The sequence below is a fragment of the Setaria viridis genome, chromosome 5 (assembly GCF_005286985.2).
Source record: "Setaria viridis chromosome 5, Setaria_viridis_v4.0, whole genome shotgun sequence".
NCBI classification, from domain to species: Eukaryota; Viridiplantae; Streptophyta; class Magnoliopsida; order Poales; family Poaceae; genus Setaria; species Setaria viridis.
The window spans coordinates 3,461,952-3,481,446 of record NC_048267.2 but is presented as its reverse complement, the minus strand read 5'-3'; the positions used below and the strand labels follow the sequence as shown (position 1 = coordinate 3,481,446).

Below are 19,495 nucleotides of genomic sequence, written 5' to 3'. Positions count from 1 at the left end.
GGTTCCGAAACCCGCACCAGGGGCTTTTTCACAGCCTGGCATGCAGTTTGGCCAAGCTGGTCGGGGGGCGCACCATGAGCGGCCAGGCTTGGGCACCAGCAGCGCAACGGACTCAACAGCCAGAGCAGCAGACAACAGCAAGTCGTCGAGTACTAAAACTTTACTGTTGACTTTGTTTCCACTTGGGATCGTTTGATAGGTGTGATACCTTATACCAAATATTTAGGCATCTAAATAATTTAAATGAAAAAAGTTGTCACTAGAAAATTTTAGACCTCATCTAGCTCTATAATTTTAGTGTGAAGTTTGTATTCATCCGACATAAAATTATAGAGCTATAGAAGCTACCAGCCTGGATTCGTGAAATCTAGAAACGTTTTCACCACCAGTTCAAAATAAACCGGCGGTGATAATTCGTTGGTGATGATAGTTTTCTATATTATTAGTGATGAGTTTTTAACCTTTGCGTGTTTGGATACTCAGAATTAAACTTTATTCCCTGTCATATAGGATGTTTGCACGCTAATTAAGAGTATGAAATATAGTCTAATGATAAAACTAATTATATAAATGAGGGCTAATTCACGATACTAATCTATTAAGAGTAATTAGTCTATGATTTGCCCATGTGATGCTACAGTAAACATGTGCTAATTATGAATTAATTGGGCTTAATAGATTCATCTCATGAATTGCCATCGTTTATACAATTAGTTCATCCTTTTAATTGGTATCAAATATCCGATATGACCCGAAATCATGGATTCAGGTTTGTAATGGCGAGACCTAACACGCGTGGGGACAAAACGAATACGGGTAAAAACGAACTCCAATTCGAGCGAGCTGGAGATGCATTGAAGTATTGCAATGATTATGACCGTCTCGTGGTAACGTAACGGTGAACCATTTTCTTTTTAGTTCCAGCAGCCAAGCGAAAAAAGCATTTTGAATTTTGAACGAGGCGGCGACCGGCGAGAGGAGACGTACACCGCCAGTGTGCAGGAGAAAACATCTCGCTGGTGTGGTGGGCCCTCCAGCCCTGCCTCAGACTCTAATAAAACCCCTCTCACCGCCTCAACACCACCCCCTCCCCCCCTCCCACATTTCCAACGCCGCCTCGCCTCGCTCGCCCCCTCTTCTCATACGACACCACGCCGCGTTCGTGAGAGGAAGCCTCCACCACCATGGTGACCAGTAGTGCTCCTCCCGTAGCCCCCTCGCCGTCGAAGGAGCTTATCATCGACGATGACAGGCGGTGGCGAGGACGGACTCCGGGAGCCCCGTGCCACAGAGCACCACATCGAACGAGGTGGAGTCGATGGTGGGGTAGTCGTGCGTGGCCCCGGCGGCGGCGCCGGCGGGCTCGTCCGCCATAGTCACAAGTGTTGCCCTGGTGACAGAATCGTCGTGGGTGGATTAGAATTGGTTCAACGCGGTATATACAGTAGATGGCTTAGAGGTCAAGGCCCAGTTTGTTGTTTGAGCTTTAAGTTTCCAAGTTTTCCAGAAAGCTGGCTTTTGGCTTTTGCTCCCTAGAAGGGTGGCTTTCTAAAAGCTAGCTTTTGGAAAGCTAACCCCATTTGGCAACCTAGCTTTTGGAATGGTGGGATGGAATGCCTATTCTGTGGGGTCCACATGTCAGGCTTTTCTTCAACCTTGGATGCCAGCCGCATTTGGCAGCAGGCGAGATTAGGCGGGGAGGAGGGGTGCTGCACCGGCGGGGGAGATTTGGAGTGGAGGAGCTCCCTTGCGGCGGCTTCCTGAGCCTGCCTGATTTGAGCTCCTCGGCAACGGGTGGAGGCGAGGCCGGGGGAGATGGAGGGGACGGCGAGCGAGGCGAGCAGCGCGGAGAGGGGGGCTGCGGTGGCGGTGGCTCAGAGGAGAGGCCGAGGCGCTGGAGCAGGAGGCGGCGGCGCTCCTCGACGGAGGTGGGATCGGAGATCCAGACATCGTACACGGAGGCGTGCGACGGGGGCTGCTGCAGGTGGCGGTGGGAGCGCCTACCATGGCGGTGGTCGGCGTCGGCGTCAAAGGCGGAGGAGCAAGAGGAGGAGAGGATCCGATCCAGCGACTCGTAGAACTCCTCCTGCTACTCGGCCTCCTCGCCCGCTGGATCCGGCCACGACGGCCGCATCGCCGCCTCCGGCATTACCTTGGCCCCCAGCATGGGGCAGCCGACCAACCACTCGCACTGTGCGGCGGGGCGGGGCAGGTCGGCGATGAGGCGGGGCGGGGTAGGGTGGGACGAGATGGAGATGGAGCTGAGAAAAGAAAAATGACCGATTCGCAACATAAACGATGGCAGGTGGGACGTAGAAAGTTGCGGAAAGCTCACATTTCACTACTTCTGGACTTTCCATGTAATCATAGCTTCTGTGGGCTTTTAGCTTTCAAAAAGCTCAGCCCAGAAGCTCACCGTTTATTTGAGCTTTCGACTTTTTAGGGTGGAAAGCCCAAACAAACAAGACATAAGGAGCCTTCCTTCTAAGATTACCGTGAACTACCATCAATTCTAAACTTGATAATAAAGAGTATTCTAATATGCATAGTATTTATAGTAGAAATGTCGTGCTCCCTTCGTCCTAAATTACTATTTGTTTTGGCTTTTCTAGATGCAAGCCATGCCCAAATTACTATTTGTTTTGACTTTTCTAGATGCAAGCCATAAACGATGGCAGGTGGGACGTAGAAAGTTGCGGAAAGCTCACATTTCACTACTTCTGGGCTTTCCATGTAATCATAGCTTCTGTGGGCTTTTAGCTTTCAAAAAGCTCAGCCCAGAAGCTCACCGTTTATTTGAGCTTTCGACTTTTTAGGGTGGAAAGCCCAAACAAATAAGACATAAGGAGCCTTCCTTCTAAGATTATCGTGAACTACCATCAATTCTAAACTTGATAATAAAGAGTTTCCTAATACTCGCAGTATATTCTAATATGCATAGTATTTATAGTAGAAATGTCTTGCTCCCTTCGTCCTAAATTACTATTTGTTTTGGCTTTTCTATATGCAAGCCATGCCCAAATTACTATTTGTTTTGGCTTTTCTAGATGCAAGCCAAGCCATGGCTTGCATCTAGAAAAGCCAAAACAAATAGTAATTTGGGATGGAGGGAGTAGACGGTAAGATTAGAGAAGCCGACGACCTAATATCTCTAGATAGTCATAATAGTCAATACATCGCAGATGTTTCTTTGACCCTACCTATTTTTTTATAATTTTTTTATTCTTGACCCGTTTAATTCACTCCTATGGGGAGTTGAACCTGAGCCTACTAAAAATGTTACTCAGGTGCTATAACTACTAGGCTAGAGACTCTTTCACCGTCGCGGATGTTGTGGCTGGAGTTAAAATTCAGACTCAACGTTTAATTTTATTTTTGACATATTTTACTGTTAGTATGGTTGTAATCACTAGTAGCATCTGGAGCTTCAATTGCAAGATTAGATCCTCCGGATCATGATATGTCATTGTGTCTGTACATTAGATCCAAAAGAAGAGCTCTGCAAGTAAATAGCGAGAGACTAACTGAAGAATATGTGAATGATCCTGACAACATGTAGGAGCATCTTCAACAGCATATGTAACATTGGTGATCAAAAATTAGTGTTAGTTGCTGAAAATTTTTGTGCTCCTCTCCAACAGCATTTCTAAACTTGGATACTTATAAAACTTTCTAAAAATACTCATAGATTTTAGGGGTTTTATGTAAAAAAGCCCGGACATAGAAAAATTCAGGACCTTACCCAATAATTGATTCAATCTGTAGCTTATTCTTGTGTCCCGAAATATCAAGCGCTTTCCATTACTTATAAAATTTAGGCCCGTGACTTAAAAGTCCAATGCAATAGGAAGTAAAAAATTAGGATTATAAAACAAATTCAGAATATCCATGAGATTATTATTGTTTTAGTTATCAGGCAAAGAATAAAGTCCGTTAGTATAATAAGTAACGGGACGTTCTATGAACACTACCTATAGGTGTAACCACGGGAGGAGCTAGGTATTGGCCAACGTGGGCCACGGCCCCCTGGTCCATACGTATTTCTAAGCATCGGTATAGAAGTGCAAGTTTCTGAGTTATAATAGTGTAGAGTTGTAGCAGCTAGCAAGTCAGGGCCATGCCTGTTTAACTTAGCAAGCCCACATCACCATTAAAATCTTTTTTTTTAAAAAAAACTAAGCTGTTACATTACTATGTAAGTCTCCTTGTAGTAAGGCCTTGTTTAGTTGCTCAACTTTGGACAACTAAAATTACTGTAACGCAACTGTATCATTTCGTTTGTATTTGTGAATTATTGTTCAAATATTGACTAATTAGGCTTAAAAGATTCGTCTCGCAAAGTACAACAAAACTATGCAATTAGTTTTTGATTTCGTCTACATTCAGTACTCCATGCATGTACTGCAAGTTTGATGTGATGGGAAATCTTCGTTTTGTATAGTGCCAAAGTTAGGATTTTGGAGGGAACTAAACAGGCCTAAGTACAGCAAACAACACGTCGGCACACAATCCACTAGAAGTCTCCATTTCGACTCTTGCACTCCATTCTATTCTTCATCAACGCCCAAGGTTACGGCTACTAATCTGTTGTACGTCTTTCTATTTTTGCCGATACGGCTCTCCACTCGTTGACTGCCACTCCCTACGGCGGACACGTACCCGTCGCCAGCCTTCATCCTTCCACCGTTCCGTGCGCCAACCTCTACCCTTTCACCGGACAGCTGAGCCAACTATGAACTGTAGCAACCGGTCCCTCCTTAAGTTGATTCCTAGCTCCGCCACTGGTTGTAACGGACCCTTTACCAGCAACTCGTTTGCATCGCTGATAATGAACGTAGTGTCCATCCATTACCATATAAGGATTCTCATATGTGATAGAAATGCGATACTTGAAAGGTAAAAAAAATTCTTAAAGATAAGGACTGTTTATTATAAGATTACAATCAAGCCTATACTCTAGCAGTGAAGCGTGGACGGCGATCTTGCGAAATGGCTGAAAACAGCTCCCGCCACAGGATGAAAGGATACGAAGATCGAAGGACAATGAAAATTTTGGCCAGGAACGTAACCACGACGAGATGAGAATTGAGATGGGAGTGCGACGGTCGGGGCGTGCCGGCCTCGCTTTTTGTCGTGGCAGGCGTGTCGGGGTGATCGTGGGCTAATTTGCCTCGCTCGTAATTAAGGGGTAGACCGAACCAAGAAAACCTGGCCCAGCCTGAAAAAATCAACTCAACGGACGACACGCGCACGAGCCAAAATTTTGGGCCCGATCATGGGCTATTGTTGGGCTTCAGCTGACAATTTATTTGCGAGTGAACTTTCCTCCAAATCCCACGGCCCATAAGGACCAATCGTGTTTGGGTCCCATTTCCACAAGCGCGCGACGCTCGGGTGGAGATTTCAATTGGACAGCGATCCGATCGCGCGGACACGCTATGGCGCGACCCCTATCATCTTCTGCCGCATACTCCAGTTGTCCGATAAACAAGCATGGACTGGTTGAAAGAAAATAGCTCCTATCCCTTTCAAAATGACTTCATCAAGGGGATTTTGATTTAATTTCTTCGATCACCCGTAACTCTCACATGAAACGTACGTTTTCAAATCCATTTACACTATTGTGTTCCTCATAAGAGACCTACAAAACAAGATGTTTTGAAGCATTTTTATGTGAGAGGCAACTTATATTGATTGTGCGTAGCTAGTGACGGAGCTAGAATTTGAACTTTGGGTTGCCGAGCCAATCGTCCAAAATGCAATACAGTAAATCAAACCAACAATTTGGTAACAAATTAGTAAACAATAGTAATATAGATAAAGGTCTTATAATATCATGTATTCAACCGTTAAATTTGAAAGTTGCATATATGTGTAAGAGGCGTGGACGTCGAGGCAAGAGGGCGGAAGAGGCTGAATCGAGGCAAGGCACTGGGGTTTTGGGAACAAAAGCGTCGGGCATCGGTGCGAGCTCGGCGGTGGAAAGAGGCGGCCGTCACCAAAGTTTGGATTTGAAGTGCGGAGGGAGGATCAGAGGAGCTGGCGACCTGCCTATCCTACCATCCCCATATTGACGCTCATTATTGACACACTTTTAGTGCTATTTAAGTGTTATTTTCATACATATTCTTATACTAACCCACCACTTGACACTTGAAATAATACCATTTTCGCATATGCATTGTATTTTGAAGGTCGTTCTGTTTTTGCAAGAAATTAGACCTAAAAGCATATTTTTGGATAAAGCCCTAAACAAGCAACGAACCTGTCAAAGATGAAGGCCAGCGGGCTCAAAAAGAGTCCAGGCCAATCGGCCTGGTGAAGCCCAAGCCGGTTGGCTAGGGGTCTTCTGGCCCTCTCCGGCGCTCATTTTTGACAAGCACTCCTCCGAGATTACTTAAGAGTTAAAATTGTGAAGCTATAGCAAGTATCACTTCGGATCAAAGAGGAATTAAAAAAAGATCGAATGGAGTTTTGGAAAGTTATCAAAGATTGATATCATCCTGAAGCTATCGACTTGCCAAGCCCATGTGCATACAAAAATAATCTTTCAGAATATTAGAGGAGACTTTGCAACGAAGTTGGGCACAAGGGGATAAAAGGAAGGGCCAGGCCGATCGCCCTGGACCCCAGGCCAAAAGACCAAGGGCTTTCTTTGCTCCCCTCGCCTTCCTATTTCAATCATGCGTCTTCCAGACTATAAGCATGCCTAAAATTCATTGGCACACAGAGGGGAATCCACCAGAAGTCGACGAATAGAGGGACACACACCAAAGGGAGCCGAGGGCCGCTGCAATCTTCGAGGTTATCTAAAAGATGGATTAGATAACTAGCAGCCATGGTCGACGCTGTGCGGCGAAGCCATAGTTCTAGAGCCGAGCCTTGAAGAGCATCAAGACTTATATACACAAGACTTATATACACACGATGGTGATGGTGATATCAATGCAATCTTGTGCTTACTTTGATCTACTATGATGCATGCTTATTCTCATATGTTTAGCTAGCATATATTCTTAGTAGGAATAGATGTAATTACGGTGATTAGTCTATATCTTACGGATACATCTTAGTAGTGCGTAGGAAGTCGATGTGATTACCCCTGCGTGGTGACAACATGTGAGAGGAGTAATGTTGAGTAGGATTGATGACAAGTATTGTGGGAGTCATTTGAGGTAAAGCTTTGGGAAATAGGAGGTGTTAACACGCACCTCGCAGTGGTGACCACAAGAAAGTAGACCGCTTGCGAACCGTCTTTCTGAGAGATGACTCTTTATGAAGGTGCTATATAGATTGGTTACCACTTTGGTTGGAACTACAACAAGAAGATAATAGACTCATGCTACCTTTGGTTGTGTTACCTCATATATATGGACGTGATCTGTTTACCCTATTTATAGTACTTATCTCTCAATTAGGTTTACGTTTATATACAATTCATGCTTCATAGTAGAATTAGCTAGATAGAGAACCCTAGTCAGTTCGATGCCGATCGACGAATTGGTAAACCTTGAATGTAATATTCTAAAGGAAATGCTACAATGATTCGTGTACTTGCGGTTCACAGCTTGACCCAAAGGTGGTCAAGCAACTACTCCCTTGTTTTTAGGTGCCGTATTTCCCCAGCACACAGACCAAGGAGATACTTAAATCTCCTCCTCGCGAGTTAATCTTCCTCTGTTAAAACTCCTAGCTAATTAATTCTGCACGCAAGTCGTTGCTTTGCCTCCGCATGCAAGTCCATCAACGGCCCAACGCTGCCCACTCTCACACTTGCCGTGCGCAGGGCGTGCTCACGATCATGCTCTCGATCGCCGAGGTGTACATGCAGGACAATTTTAACTGCACCGTCTCTTCCAACGAGTCAAGACACAAGTATGATATCTAATTCCGTCAATTCGCAAAAACCAAATACGACACTTAATAAAAATCGGAGGTAGTAATCGCCCACCCCGCAGTCCGCCGTTTTGGACTTAGAGGACGGGACCTTAGCGACGCAAGAAAGACAGAGTGCAGGCCGACAGTAGGAGAATAGCTAGCGCTGTTATTTTTACTAATGGGCCGGGCTAATTCTTACACTTGTAGAGAACTGATCTCCCATCCAAGTGCTTTTGTCCCGGTTGATTTTGGATCCGGGACTAAAAGATCTTTAATTCCGGATAAAAAATAAGGCACCGAAAGCCACCGACAGAAGGTACTTTAGTCCTGATTGTAAAAACTAACAGGGACTAAAGCCCCCCTTTAGTCTCGTTTGTAACGGCTAGAAAATATCGCACCGATGCCCCCCTCTAATCAGGGCACGCAGGCATGCACGTGCATCTTATCTTCTACACCTTATCTCCTCCTCCTCTCTCTTTCTTATCTCTCGTGCATAGGCAGCTCCTCCTCCTCTCCCTTTCTTCCTCCTCCTCCTCTCCTTTCTTTTCCAAGCGGACGGCTGGCGGGCTGCGGGTGGCGGGCGGCACGGGTGGCCGGCGCGGGTGGCGAGCGGGCGGCGGGTGGTTTTTTTTTATTTGTTTAACCTTTTTAGTCCTGGCTGGTAACTAAAAGAACCCGGGGCTAAACACCAACTGGAACTAAAAGGGGTCTTTAGTCCCGGTGAATGATCCAGAACTAAAGGATCCCCTTTTGTCTCAAAAATTTAGTCCCAGTTGGATTTTCGGGATCTATGACCCTATCCAACCGGGACTAATGCTCATTTTTTCCATCGGTGTTAGGGTATGCCAGGTCCCACTTGGCATACCCATTAGCTCCGTCACTTGCGTAGCAACTTATGTACAAACTGTATAGCAGCTTACGTATGAAAACTTATGTACACCTGGCATACCCATTAGCTCCACTACTTGCATAGCAACTTATGTACAAACTGTATAGCAGCTTACGTATGAAAACTTATGTATAGACAAGAGATAACTTTTGTAGATATAGTGTAGCATATTATGTAGAGGCAATGTATCAAACTTTTATAAATACTATATAGCCATATATACTATATGTCAAAATTTATGTAGAGATAAGTGTAACCACTTGTGTGCGGAAACTATAACAACTTATGTAGTATGTTTGATATCACAACCTATGTAGAGATAATATAGCACCTATGTAGATATTTTAGATAGCTAATAACACGAGAGTAAAATTTATATGCATGTACATTCAAATCTCATCGTATGTTTAATAACAAGTTGTGCTGTAATATTGTATTAATGTTTGTAAAGTTAATTTGGCAACTTACTTAGGTACTCTATACATGCAACAATTTCAGGTAAAATAATATATTTTGAGAAAAAGTAAAATAATATATTTGTAACAACTTATGTATATAATTATTTTTAAGTTTACACATAAATTGCTACACACTTGATACAGAAGTAGCTATTGCACATTCACGTAAGTTGCTAGTGCATAAAATTTATTTCGAAACATATACATCATAGGTCTAGGTTTATAGATCTCGTTATAGGAAATATAGTGGTGCGATCGCAATTGAAAACGGACCATCCAGAAAAAAGTTATCACATTTTAACGAGACGAAACCGAAATAAAAATAAGTAGGCTGCAGCAGCGTAGTACAGTGCACTGGACCGAAGCAGGCCACACGGGATCGCGCGCTTGGACACAAGCGCGACCAGACGCGCACAAGCTTTTTCCATTTCAATTGGACCCGACACTGAGGACTTAAGGGTATATATGCGCAAAAGAAGTAAATTTTGAGTTTTTTTATCTTTAGCTCAGTAGCGTCACGATGAAGTAATATTTGTTACGAAAGAGGCACGCTCTATGAAAAAAGTATTATTTTGAGCAAGATGAGATCATTGGTCCTATTTTATTTTGTAGTACTAGCTGGCGTGCACCAGCAACAAAGGGGGAGGATGCTTGTAATGATTGTGATGAGGTTAATAAACATCTCCGCGCAATAATAGAACTAGTTAGCGCTTGTTAATTATATTGATGTACTATCACCTCCACCTCAATGAAAGACGATACAATAGAAAAACACCTCTACTGTACGTACTCTCTCCGAAGCATCTTTTACTAATCCACCCACCCCCATTTAATCTATGTGTGAAAGAGAAATGAAAGAGGTGAGCGTTGGAATGATTATAGACCGGCTACTAATCCGTAGACTAGTTAGCCTTTTTCCCCCTCTATCTTCCCTCCCATGCACTCTTCTCTGTTCAGTCAAAATTCGTCTAACGTAAGAGTACTCGCTTATAGTGTGCCTAGCATTGACTATTGGAGTTGATGCCTAGCGATGGCCTAGTATTTTGTACTCTCTCTGTTTTTTTTTTTTGAACCAAAGGAGTGAAAGGACTATATATTGGCCTGGTTGGTAGCTAGGGCCATGTTCAGCAGCCAGTGGGCAGGTTAAGAAACAGAGGCCGAAGAAATAAAGAAAAGAAATAGAGGCTGAAATTGGGGTTGTTGATGGAGTTTTTATATGTAACCGGCAAGGCGCCGCTGCGTCACTCCAAGCAACACGTCCAAGCTGGCACTAGCTAATAAGCCCATCTTTCCGGGGTCGTCGTCAGAGTCGCCGCCGGGCGCCGCCCGGCCCAAGAAAGGCACGCGGAGTGAGATCTAGCTCGCCTGAGGCGATGGAGCTCGTCGCGACCACCGCCGCCCAGAGCGCCATGGGGATGCTCCTGGGGAAACTCGGCGGCTTGATCGCCGAGAGGTACGCGCTGCTCGGGGGCGTGCGCGACGAGATCCAGGAGCTCAAGGACGAGCTCGAGAGCATGGCCGCCTGCTTCCGCGACGTCGCCGGTATCGGCGATGACGACGGGCAGAAAGAGCAGGTGCGCGACGACAAACTAACAACATTTAACAAGTCAATTCCCGACGACTCTCTTGCCCATTTATTTGGTTGTTTTTCTTTCTTTTCAAGCTATTTATTCGGATTCCCGTTATAACTTGAGTTTTCATTTCCATTGCAATATAACGTTGTTCGCTCATGCTCTCCGGGTCTTTGTTTGGACCGGCAGGTGGATTAGAATAATCAAAAAACAATTAGAAATATTGTATCTATAGCATCTTACTATGTAATTATCTTCCTAATTGGTAAAGCAACCCGCGTTTAACCTTAATATAGGAAAGATATGATGATTTTAATATAGTAAGGGATAAGAAGAAATAAGATAAAGAATTATGTACGAGTACCACAACAAAAGAGTTTTCCAATTCATAATGTCCTCTCCACCATTACTTTAGTGGATTCCATCAACTAAGCTGCCTACTGACCATGACGAAGACTAGAGTCACTCATTTTTGTTTCCAAGGGGAAGAGAGCTTTATTAGTTACTCAGAAAAACTATTACATTTTAGAGTAATAAATAATAATTTGCTCGACACACGGGAACCTGTAGACGCCACAATGCTGAATGTGCTCGCTTCAGATTCTACGCAGGATTCTGAATTCCGATATGCTCATTCCTGCATCTAACCTTCCTGCGTAGAATCGCATCGCATCTCTACATGCTGCAGTCTCATTTCCACTTGCAAGAAGACAGTTAAGCAATTTACAGCATACTATCACAAGATGAACGAGGCGCCAACTCAAACCAACAACCCCACACCTAAAACTGGCAACCTAACAGAACCTAACCATTACACTACGTACATCTCAGAAAACTTGTATCGTTTTCACAATCTCTCGCTCACAGCCAGCTTTGAGATCGACCAGTGCTTTACCTGGTTTCATCTCATCCAGCACGGTCTCGTAATTAAAGATATTCATTCAGACCATCCAGTTTTAGCTCTTCATCCTTTATCTCCAGGGTTCGTGATTCTTCTCTTATCAAACAACATTGCATCAATTAGATCAACAATCTTCCTGGCCTCTTCACAGCTTCCTCCAACTTGGCAGTCGCTTCCAGAAGAACTAGGTTTCCATAGCGCACCCCCCCCCCCCCCCCCCCCCAACACACACATACATCTTTTTGCTACAGCCTACAACACATTTTTTGTTACAGCACAAAATAAGCAAGAACAAGTTGTCTCTGGTAAGCAATTAATTCTTTGACAAAAGCCACAGTAGAAAAATGAGCTGTTGGGGTACATGGATTTTGTACACCGCAGGTGTGCGGACTGGAATAACACCTCTACATTTAATCGCCTTAAATCCCAGAAGAACTGAATTGCCATATGAAAGCATCCTCATCATCAAAGAAAACCACAGTTGAGCCTATTTGAAAAACCTCATCACCTCATCCCACACATTCATTAAATTTTGATCTATACATCTTCTACATGTGCATTTCAAATTGACTCCATGCCAAAGCTACAAGATAGTAGTAGAGTTTTCATTGTATAAGGAAATTTGGAGTTGAGAGTTTGCCTAAGATAGGTGCAGCAAGATCTATTAGGTCGCAAAGCAATGCCCTTCAAGAGTTGTGTCCCTGTGCTATATGGCAATTATTTAGGAGCAAGGGATCAAACTACGATTGGCAGAGTTGACATGGATCTTTAAAATATTGAAGAACTATAGATCCATGTTGATCTAATCGTCTAGAATTAGAGGGAAAACAATAGCAAGAACACAGTACACAATATAGACATAGTCCATACTAATATTTCTTGTGTGTGGGCATGGCGGTCCATGAATATAAAGAGGATGGTAGGAGTCAAGCTCACATACACAAAGTCGTGAATGCTCGTTGTATGAGTGTTTGTTACTAACGAAACTGGCATTGTTGTCTGCAGATGAGGACTTGGATGAAACAAGTTAGGGAGATCAGTTATGATGCAGAGGACTGCATTGACATTTTCTTGCATCACCTGAGCAAGCACTCAGGGGATAGCAAAGGCCTGGCAAGGCACGGATACAAGATTCTCGACTTCTTAAGAACACTTAAAGTTCGACTCAAATTGGCCACTGAGATACAGAGCCTCAAATTTCGTGCCCAGAAGGTGAGCGAGCGGAGGCTGAGGTACAAGTTGGATGCCCTGGACATGCCGGACAACATGGCCAGCTCATCCAACTATGTTGACGTGGATCGCCGGCTGCCTGCACTCCACGGAGACGAGTCACCGCTGGTTGGGATGGCTGAAAACAAACGAAAACTCATAGACTTATTAAATAAAGATGACACGCAACTTCGGGTGATTTCGGTTGTTGGGATTGGTGGCCTAGGTAAGACAACTCTTGCGATGGCTGTTTTGAACAGCCGGGAAGAGGCTGAAAGTCAAATCCGCTCTGGAGAGCCCAACATTCTAATCCGTGCTGGGCAACCTAACATTCAAATCCGCGCTGCTGTGCCGGTGTCTAAGACCTATGATCTCCGGGCACTTCTGGAGTACACTGTGAGGGAGCTTCACCGAAGACCCATTGGGCAACATGAAGATCCCCTCATTGAAGGCATTGGATCCTGGAACATATCGAAGCTCCTGGAAAGATCTCGAGAACACTTGGCAGATAAAAGGTTACTACTATATTCCTCTCTTCATTAGTAGAATAAAATTGTGAGTGCAAACTAGTGTATATTCCATAGGTCCGTATCTTATAAATGCTCACTAAAAAGTTGTTGAACTATGTTTCAAAAATTGTTGACATGTTTTAGAACAAGGTTCTTTCTAGGTTTCTGAAAATTGTCAAACCAGGTTTTCAGAAATTGTTGATCCATTACTTGAATTATTGCTATTTTTAAAAACAAAAGCTGGAAATTGAACAGATTTCAAGGAACATTGAGAGGATATGAATGCTCGCCGAATAAAAGCATTCTTATAACCTTCCTCCCTTGAGACTGCATTGCATGTTATATTCTTTGAACACACTATATACTTGGCAAAGCAATTAGACAACTTAGATTACCTAACGAGATCTGCAGGAAATCTTACAATTTTAATATACTCATTTACAAAGGTTATGCATGATATTAGAGCATGCATCCTAGGATAGAGCAAAATCATGCTCAATAAGGTGTGAATTAAACTAATCATTGCATGTACAGATTTGCCCCCAACAGTGTTTTAGTTATTATTTTTTGCTTTGAGATTTCACAAAAATCTTATGAAAGGGGCCATTTGTATTCCAACAAATGAGAAAAGGGACATTTTCTGTATTACTTTTTTCTCGAACATGCAGGAGAGGTGCGTATCATTGTATTAATAGGAGAAGAAAGAGTCATACATAGACCCAAACACACATCCACACACACTAGAACCTGTAGATCCTAATAACCTTTTACAAGAAAAAAGTCGACCACGAGAGGAGGCAAGAACCAAAGCCTAATCAACCCCTCTGATAGCAGGAAGGGGGAGGCCCTTGGCTCCTGCCAAGCTCCACGGCTAGGCATCTTCTTTGGCTAGAATCAGAGCTGTAGCATTCCTAGGGGAAGCCCCATTAAACACACAGTCATTGCAATGTCTCTAGATGGTCCAGGCTCCAAGGATGATAATAGAGTTCAAGCCTTTGTGCACATCACTATCCACTCTCGCCCACTAGTCATTCAGAGATGTATCAGATGGCTGCGAAGCAAGGGCCAAGAGACCTGCATATTGCAGGATGGAGAACCAAAACTGTCTAGCGAAAACACACCCAGTGAGGAGATGTTGGATATTCTCATCTTCTTGGTCATAAAGCGGGCATCGAGTAGGATGTGGGAGTCCACACCGAGCTAGCTGATCTGCTGTCCAGCAGCGATTGTGGGCCACTAGCCACATGAAAAAAGCGACATTTGGAAGGGACCCATGATTTCCAAATGCGTGCATATGGCTCAAATAGGATGGCGCCCTGAAATTGAGCATTATAGGCTGATTTAGCTGTGTACTGTCCGGATGAAGATAATCTCCAGATATGCTTATCTGGGATTCCCCGCTGAGGTTCCATTGCAGTAAGAGTATCCCACAGCTCAAGATATTCCCACAATGCTTCAATGGATATGTCACCCTGAATGTCCTCCAACCAATAATCATTGTCAAGGGCCTCCTTAACAGTACATTTGTTTGCCCTTCTCCTTGGCACCAAGGCATACAATCGAGGTGCAAGGCCCTAGATACTCTTACCAGCCAGCCATTTATCTTTCCAGAATAACGTATTGGATCCATCCCCAATTTTAGTGGTCATGGCCATTGAGAGGAGGCATTCAACCTCCTTGCTAACCTGGAGCGACAAGTTGGCCCAAGGTCTGTGAGGCTCAGATTTCTTAAGCCATGGCCATCTTGCTCTCAGAGCGAACCCTAGTGCTTTCAGGTTAGAGATTCCTAGCCCCCCAAGCTCACGCGAGCGACACACCTTAGGCCAAGCGATAAGACAGTGCCCTCCATTTGCTTCTTTGCAACCGTGGGGCTCTTCTAATCTTATCAATTGCTTTGATTGCCCATGGGGGCAGGTCAATTTCCATGGCCAAATAAACCAGCATTGTGGTGAGAACATGTTGAACCTGCACAACTCTTCCTGCCCGAGTCATTAGGTCAGCCTTCCAACCAGGCAGCTGATTCGCAAGTCTGTCTATAATGGGCTGGAATTGTTCCCTGGTTAGCTTCCGTGGTGAAAGAGGCAGTTTAAGATACTTGCACGGGAACTCCAAGATTTCACACGGCAGCAAGTTCTAGACTAGGACCATATTCTCTTCAGAGCAATGGATTGGTAGTACGTTACTCTTCTGGGCATTGGTCTTGAGGCCAGAAGCATCTCCAAACAGGTGGAGCATTCTCAGAGTTAAGGTAATATTTGTTGCTACCGGCTAGAGAAAAAGGGCTACATCATCTGCATACAAGGAGATTCTGTGTTGGAGGGGTCTTCAGGATAGTGGCTGTAGTAACTCAGCCTCTGACGCTCTAGTGATCATCCAATTTAGGACATCCATGACAAGTATAAAGAGCATTGGAGATAGGGGATCTCCCTATCGAAGCCCTTGTCTGTGCTGTATGACATTCCCAGGGGTGCCATTAAGAAGGATTTGGGTAGATGATGAAACCAACAGGCCACATAAGAGATGTCACCATCGTGAGCCAAAACCAAGTTTGCCAAGCACCTCCAATAGAAATGGCCATGAGACTGAATCGAAAGCTTTCGTGATGTCCAATTTGAGAAGGATTCTTGGCTGTTTTGGGAAATATAAGAACCTCACCGTCTCCTGGACCAACATGAAATTGTCTTGAATAAACCGTTGCTTGATAAAAGCACTTTGGTTGGGGGAGACTATTGCATCCAGGTGACCAACCAATCTGTTGGCCAAGATTTTGGTCACTATTACAACTAAATAATAACAAAGTAATAGATATTTTTGAATGGCCTTCTTCATTCCTATCAATTTTATCCAAAATGGTCTGAGGATGAAGAATCCCTTGAAAAGTGAAGACACAATCTTCTTCAAAACTGATGCATAATGGGCCCTCAAGATGAAAAAAGAATGATATTTCCAAGGAATGGCCATGACTAATGGTGAATTTGTGTTTCTTGGTGACGAAGCTTCCATTTTGTTGAATTGTTTACTTTAACTGTGCAACAACATAAATTTTCATCAATGAAAGAAGTGGGCAAAACAATGCTGTTTGTAGCGTATAACAATAGGGAGATGGTATAGTTCTTGAATCAAACCCTTTTTTCATAGATTTAGTTACTGATGCAAACTTGCAAATAAATTATTTTTTTCTTTTCATGAAGAAATCCCTGTGAACTCGTAATTGATCTTTGCTAGCTAAACTGATTAGCTTTGTTTTCATGTTTAGGTACTTGGTCATTATTGATGATGTATGGCGCTCGACAGCATGGGAACAGTTGAAGGTAGCTTTCCCTAATAATGCAAAAGGAAGCAGAATAGTAGTTACTACACGAAGTGATGAGGTCGCTAGAAGTTGTTCATCGTCCAATGGTGATGTCTATAAAATGGAGGCCTTAACGGAAGCAGATTCCAAAATGTTGTTATTCAAGACAGTGTTTGGGTCAGAGACAATCCCATCCGCATATCAACGGGAGGATGTTTGGAATGCTATAATCAAGAAAAGTGGTGGTTTGCCTCTAGCAATAGTAAGCATAGGAGGAATGCTAGCTCAAAGGAAAAATGAGCCCGTGGACAATTGGAAAAAGGTTATTAAAAGAATACCTTCTGAGTTGCAAAAGGACAAAGTGTTAGACGGAATGAGAAGGATTCTTTCCCTTAGCTACAATGATTTGCCGTACCACCTGAAAGCTTGCTTCTTATACCTAAGTGTTTTCCCAGAGGATCATGAAATCAGAAGAGGACCATTGGTCAGAAGATGGGAAGCAGAAGGATTCATTAGTGAAGTACACGGTTTGAGCTTGGAAGAGATTGCTAAGGATTATTTTGATGGATTTGTCAGTAGAAGCGTTGTGGCTCCAGAACGGCTCACTAGCAGCAGCGACATCAGGAGTTTCAAGGTTCACGACATAATGCTGGACATCATCACCGCCAAATCTACCCGAGAGAACCTCATGTCAACCCTTGGGAATCACCAGCATAGCACCGTAGGGCATGACAAGATTCGGCGGGTTTCCATCCACCCAGGCAGCAGAGACAATTATTTCTCGAGAGCAAGCTTACGCCATGTCCGTTCTTTGACAATTATGGGCAGCACAGAGAAACCAAATGACATCACTTTCAGCAAGTTGAAACTTCTAAGAGTGTTAGATCTCGAAGGATGCCGCTGGTCATTAAGTGACAAAGATTGGAAAGAGGTCTGCAAGCTGTCCCTGCTGAGGTATCTAAGCATTAGAAGGACAGGTAACGAGCGACTACCAAGCAAACTAGGGAAACTTAAAGAATTGGTGACACTGGATGTGAGGCAAACTAAAGTAACACACTTTCCCAAGAGCATCACACAGCTCCAGAGCCTACAGTGTCTACTGGCAGGTGAATATGTCCATTTCACAAGGACGCACAGTGTGAAGCATTTTGCGTACAAGAAGGAAGTTGTGAAGATACCACCTGGCTTGAGTAAAATGAAAGCGCTCAAGAGGATTTCTTTTGTAGATGTCAAAGGGAAGGGCCTTGAGGCACTGCAAGAAGTGGCAAAGTTGTCCCAGTTAACCAGGCTGTGTTTAATACAGACCGATCCATATGCAAGTTGGGGAAAGTTTAGCTATATCTTGAGCGATTTGAACAACTCTCTTCGCTATCTGTCAGTCATGCAAGATGAAGGAAACTGTAACATACCAGGGCAACTCGACTTCTTGGAGCAGGTAAGGTCACCGCCTGTCTTCCTTCACAGCCTGCACTTGTTGGGGAGGCTGGGTTCTTTACCTTCATGGTTTCCATGCCTCAGCAATTTAGCCAATCTATCACTCCGACACAACTACTTAGGACTGGATATGGTAGATAAGCTGGGGAGGCTTCCGAGCCTTATCTCTCTCAAGTTATACAGTGGGTCATACACGGGAACTGAATTAAGTTTCACAAGCCATCAGTTCCCCGTGCTGAAACAACTGGTTATAGACAACCTACCAAATCTTGTTAAGCTTAGCTTCGAGAGTGGGGCACCTGGGAATCTGGAGAGACTCACTCTGTACCTTCCAAGGGGCTCCGCTGCAAGCGTTCTTGGAATCCGGAACCTCCCGAAGCTACGGGCAGTGGAGCTATTCGGCATTAACGATGGTCATGTGGTGAATACAGTGATGGAAGAAGTCAACAGCCATCCAAACAAGCCCATAAGGGTTACCAGAGATGATCAACCACCACCACCTTCTTCTTAGTTTATCAATGTAAATAGGCTGGCCACTTTATCAATGGCCTAGATAGTAGCTATCTGGTATTTGTTTGTTCCCAATCAATGTTTTGTGCGCCTTAAATTTAATTTGTGCCTCCTGCTGCAATCAACGCAATACCATCAGTACAAAAATTTTGATTTGTAAACAATGTATTCTTCCTTTTGTTATTCTTTTTTTCTTTTTAGGGCACTGTACACAATGTACTTTACAAATGGTGTATGGATGGCCAGGTTGCTGTGGAGGATCAGTGTCGCATTTTAACATGTGTGGGAAAGCATTGAGTGCAGCGTACTTTATTCGTTAGCTAGAGATAAAACGTGCACGAGTCACCCAGAATGTGACTTATAACTGTGCATATCTTTTCAGTTGAAATGCAGAAGATGAAATGAGCATATATCATCTTGAGAATACGAAGATGCATAGCAGTAACTATATATACTTGGAGCAAGCTGATGTTGGAAGTAATTAGGTTTAGCTACTCTACAATATGCAGAGAACTAATCATTAAATCAGGAAACACCTATTTTGTAGGATATCTGCATTCTGAAGTCAGGTGCTTGGTACATAGGAGAATACCTAGGTTAGAACTGACAATGGCAGCATGATCACTGGAAACATAGATGCGTACAAAATTTTGTGTCTTTGGTTCGAACCCAGCTGGGCTGTGTCCTGCAAGATGCAAAATTTTAGGTATGTACAATTTGTAGCATAAGTAAAACTGTGGGTTCAAATCATATGCATATCTGTTCCAGTTGAAATGCAATAGGCATATATCTTGTGTTCTATTTTTTTTTTAAAAAAGAAGCACATCAGTAAATACTAAGGTCC

General features: G+C 43.7%; 1 protein-coding gene across 1 annotated transcript; it reads left to right on the top strand.

Moving 5' to 3' along the window:
* Nucleotides 1-10,458: 10,458 nt before the first annotated feature.
* On the top strand, nt 10,459-18,908 carry LOC117856024 (disease resistance protein Pik-2). Its single transcript, XM_034738425.2, has 3 exons — nt 10,459-10,799; nt 12,703-13,421; nt 16,672-18,908. Exons 1-3 carry the CDS (start codon nt 10,599-10,601, stop codon nt 18,650-18,652), a joined length of 2,901 nt encoding a protein of 966 aa, XP_034594316.1. The 5' UTR covers nt 10,459-10,598; the 3' UTR covers nt 18,653-18,908.
* Nucleotides 18,909-19,495: the final 587 nt, after the last annotated feature.

Bases quoted from the DNA above. Each gene is read 5' to 3' on its own strand.
- LOC117856024 (XM_034738425.2), top strand. From the start codon at position 10,599: ATGGAGCTCGTCGCGACCACCGCCGCCCAGAGCGCCATGGGGATGCTC. The intron at 10,800-12,702 runs GTGCGCGACGAC...TGTTGTCTGCAG, and splicing joins ACGACGGGCAGAAAGAGCAG to ATGAGGACTTGGATGAAACA. The intron at 13,422-16,671 runs GTTACTACTATA...TTTCATGTTTAG, and splicing joins GAACACTTGGCAGATAAAAG to GTACTTGGTCATTATTGATG.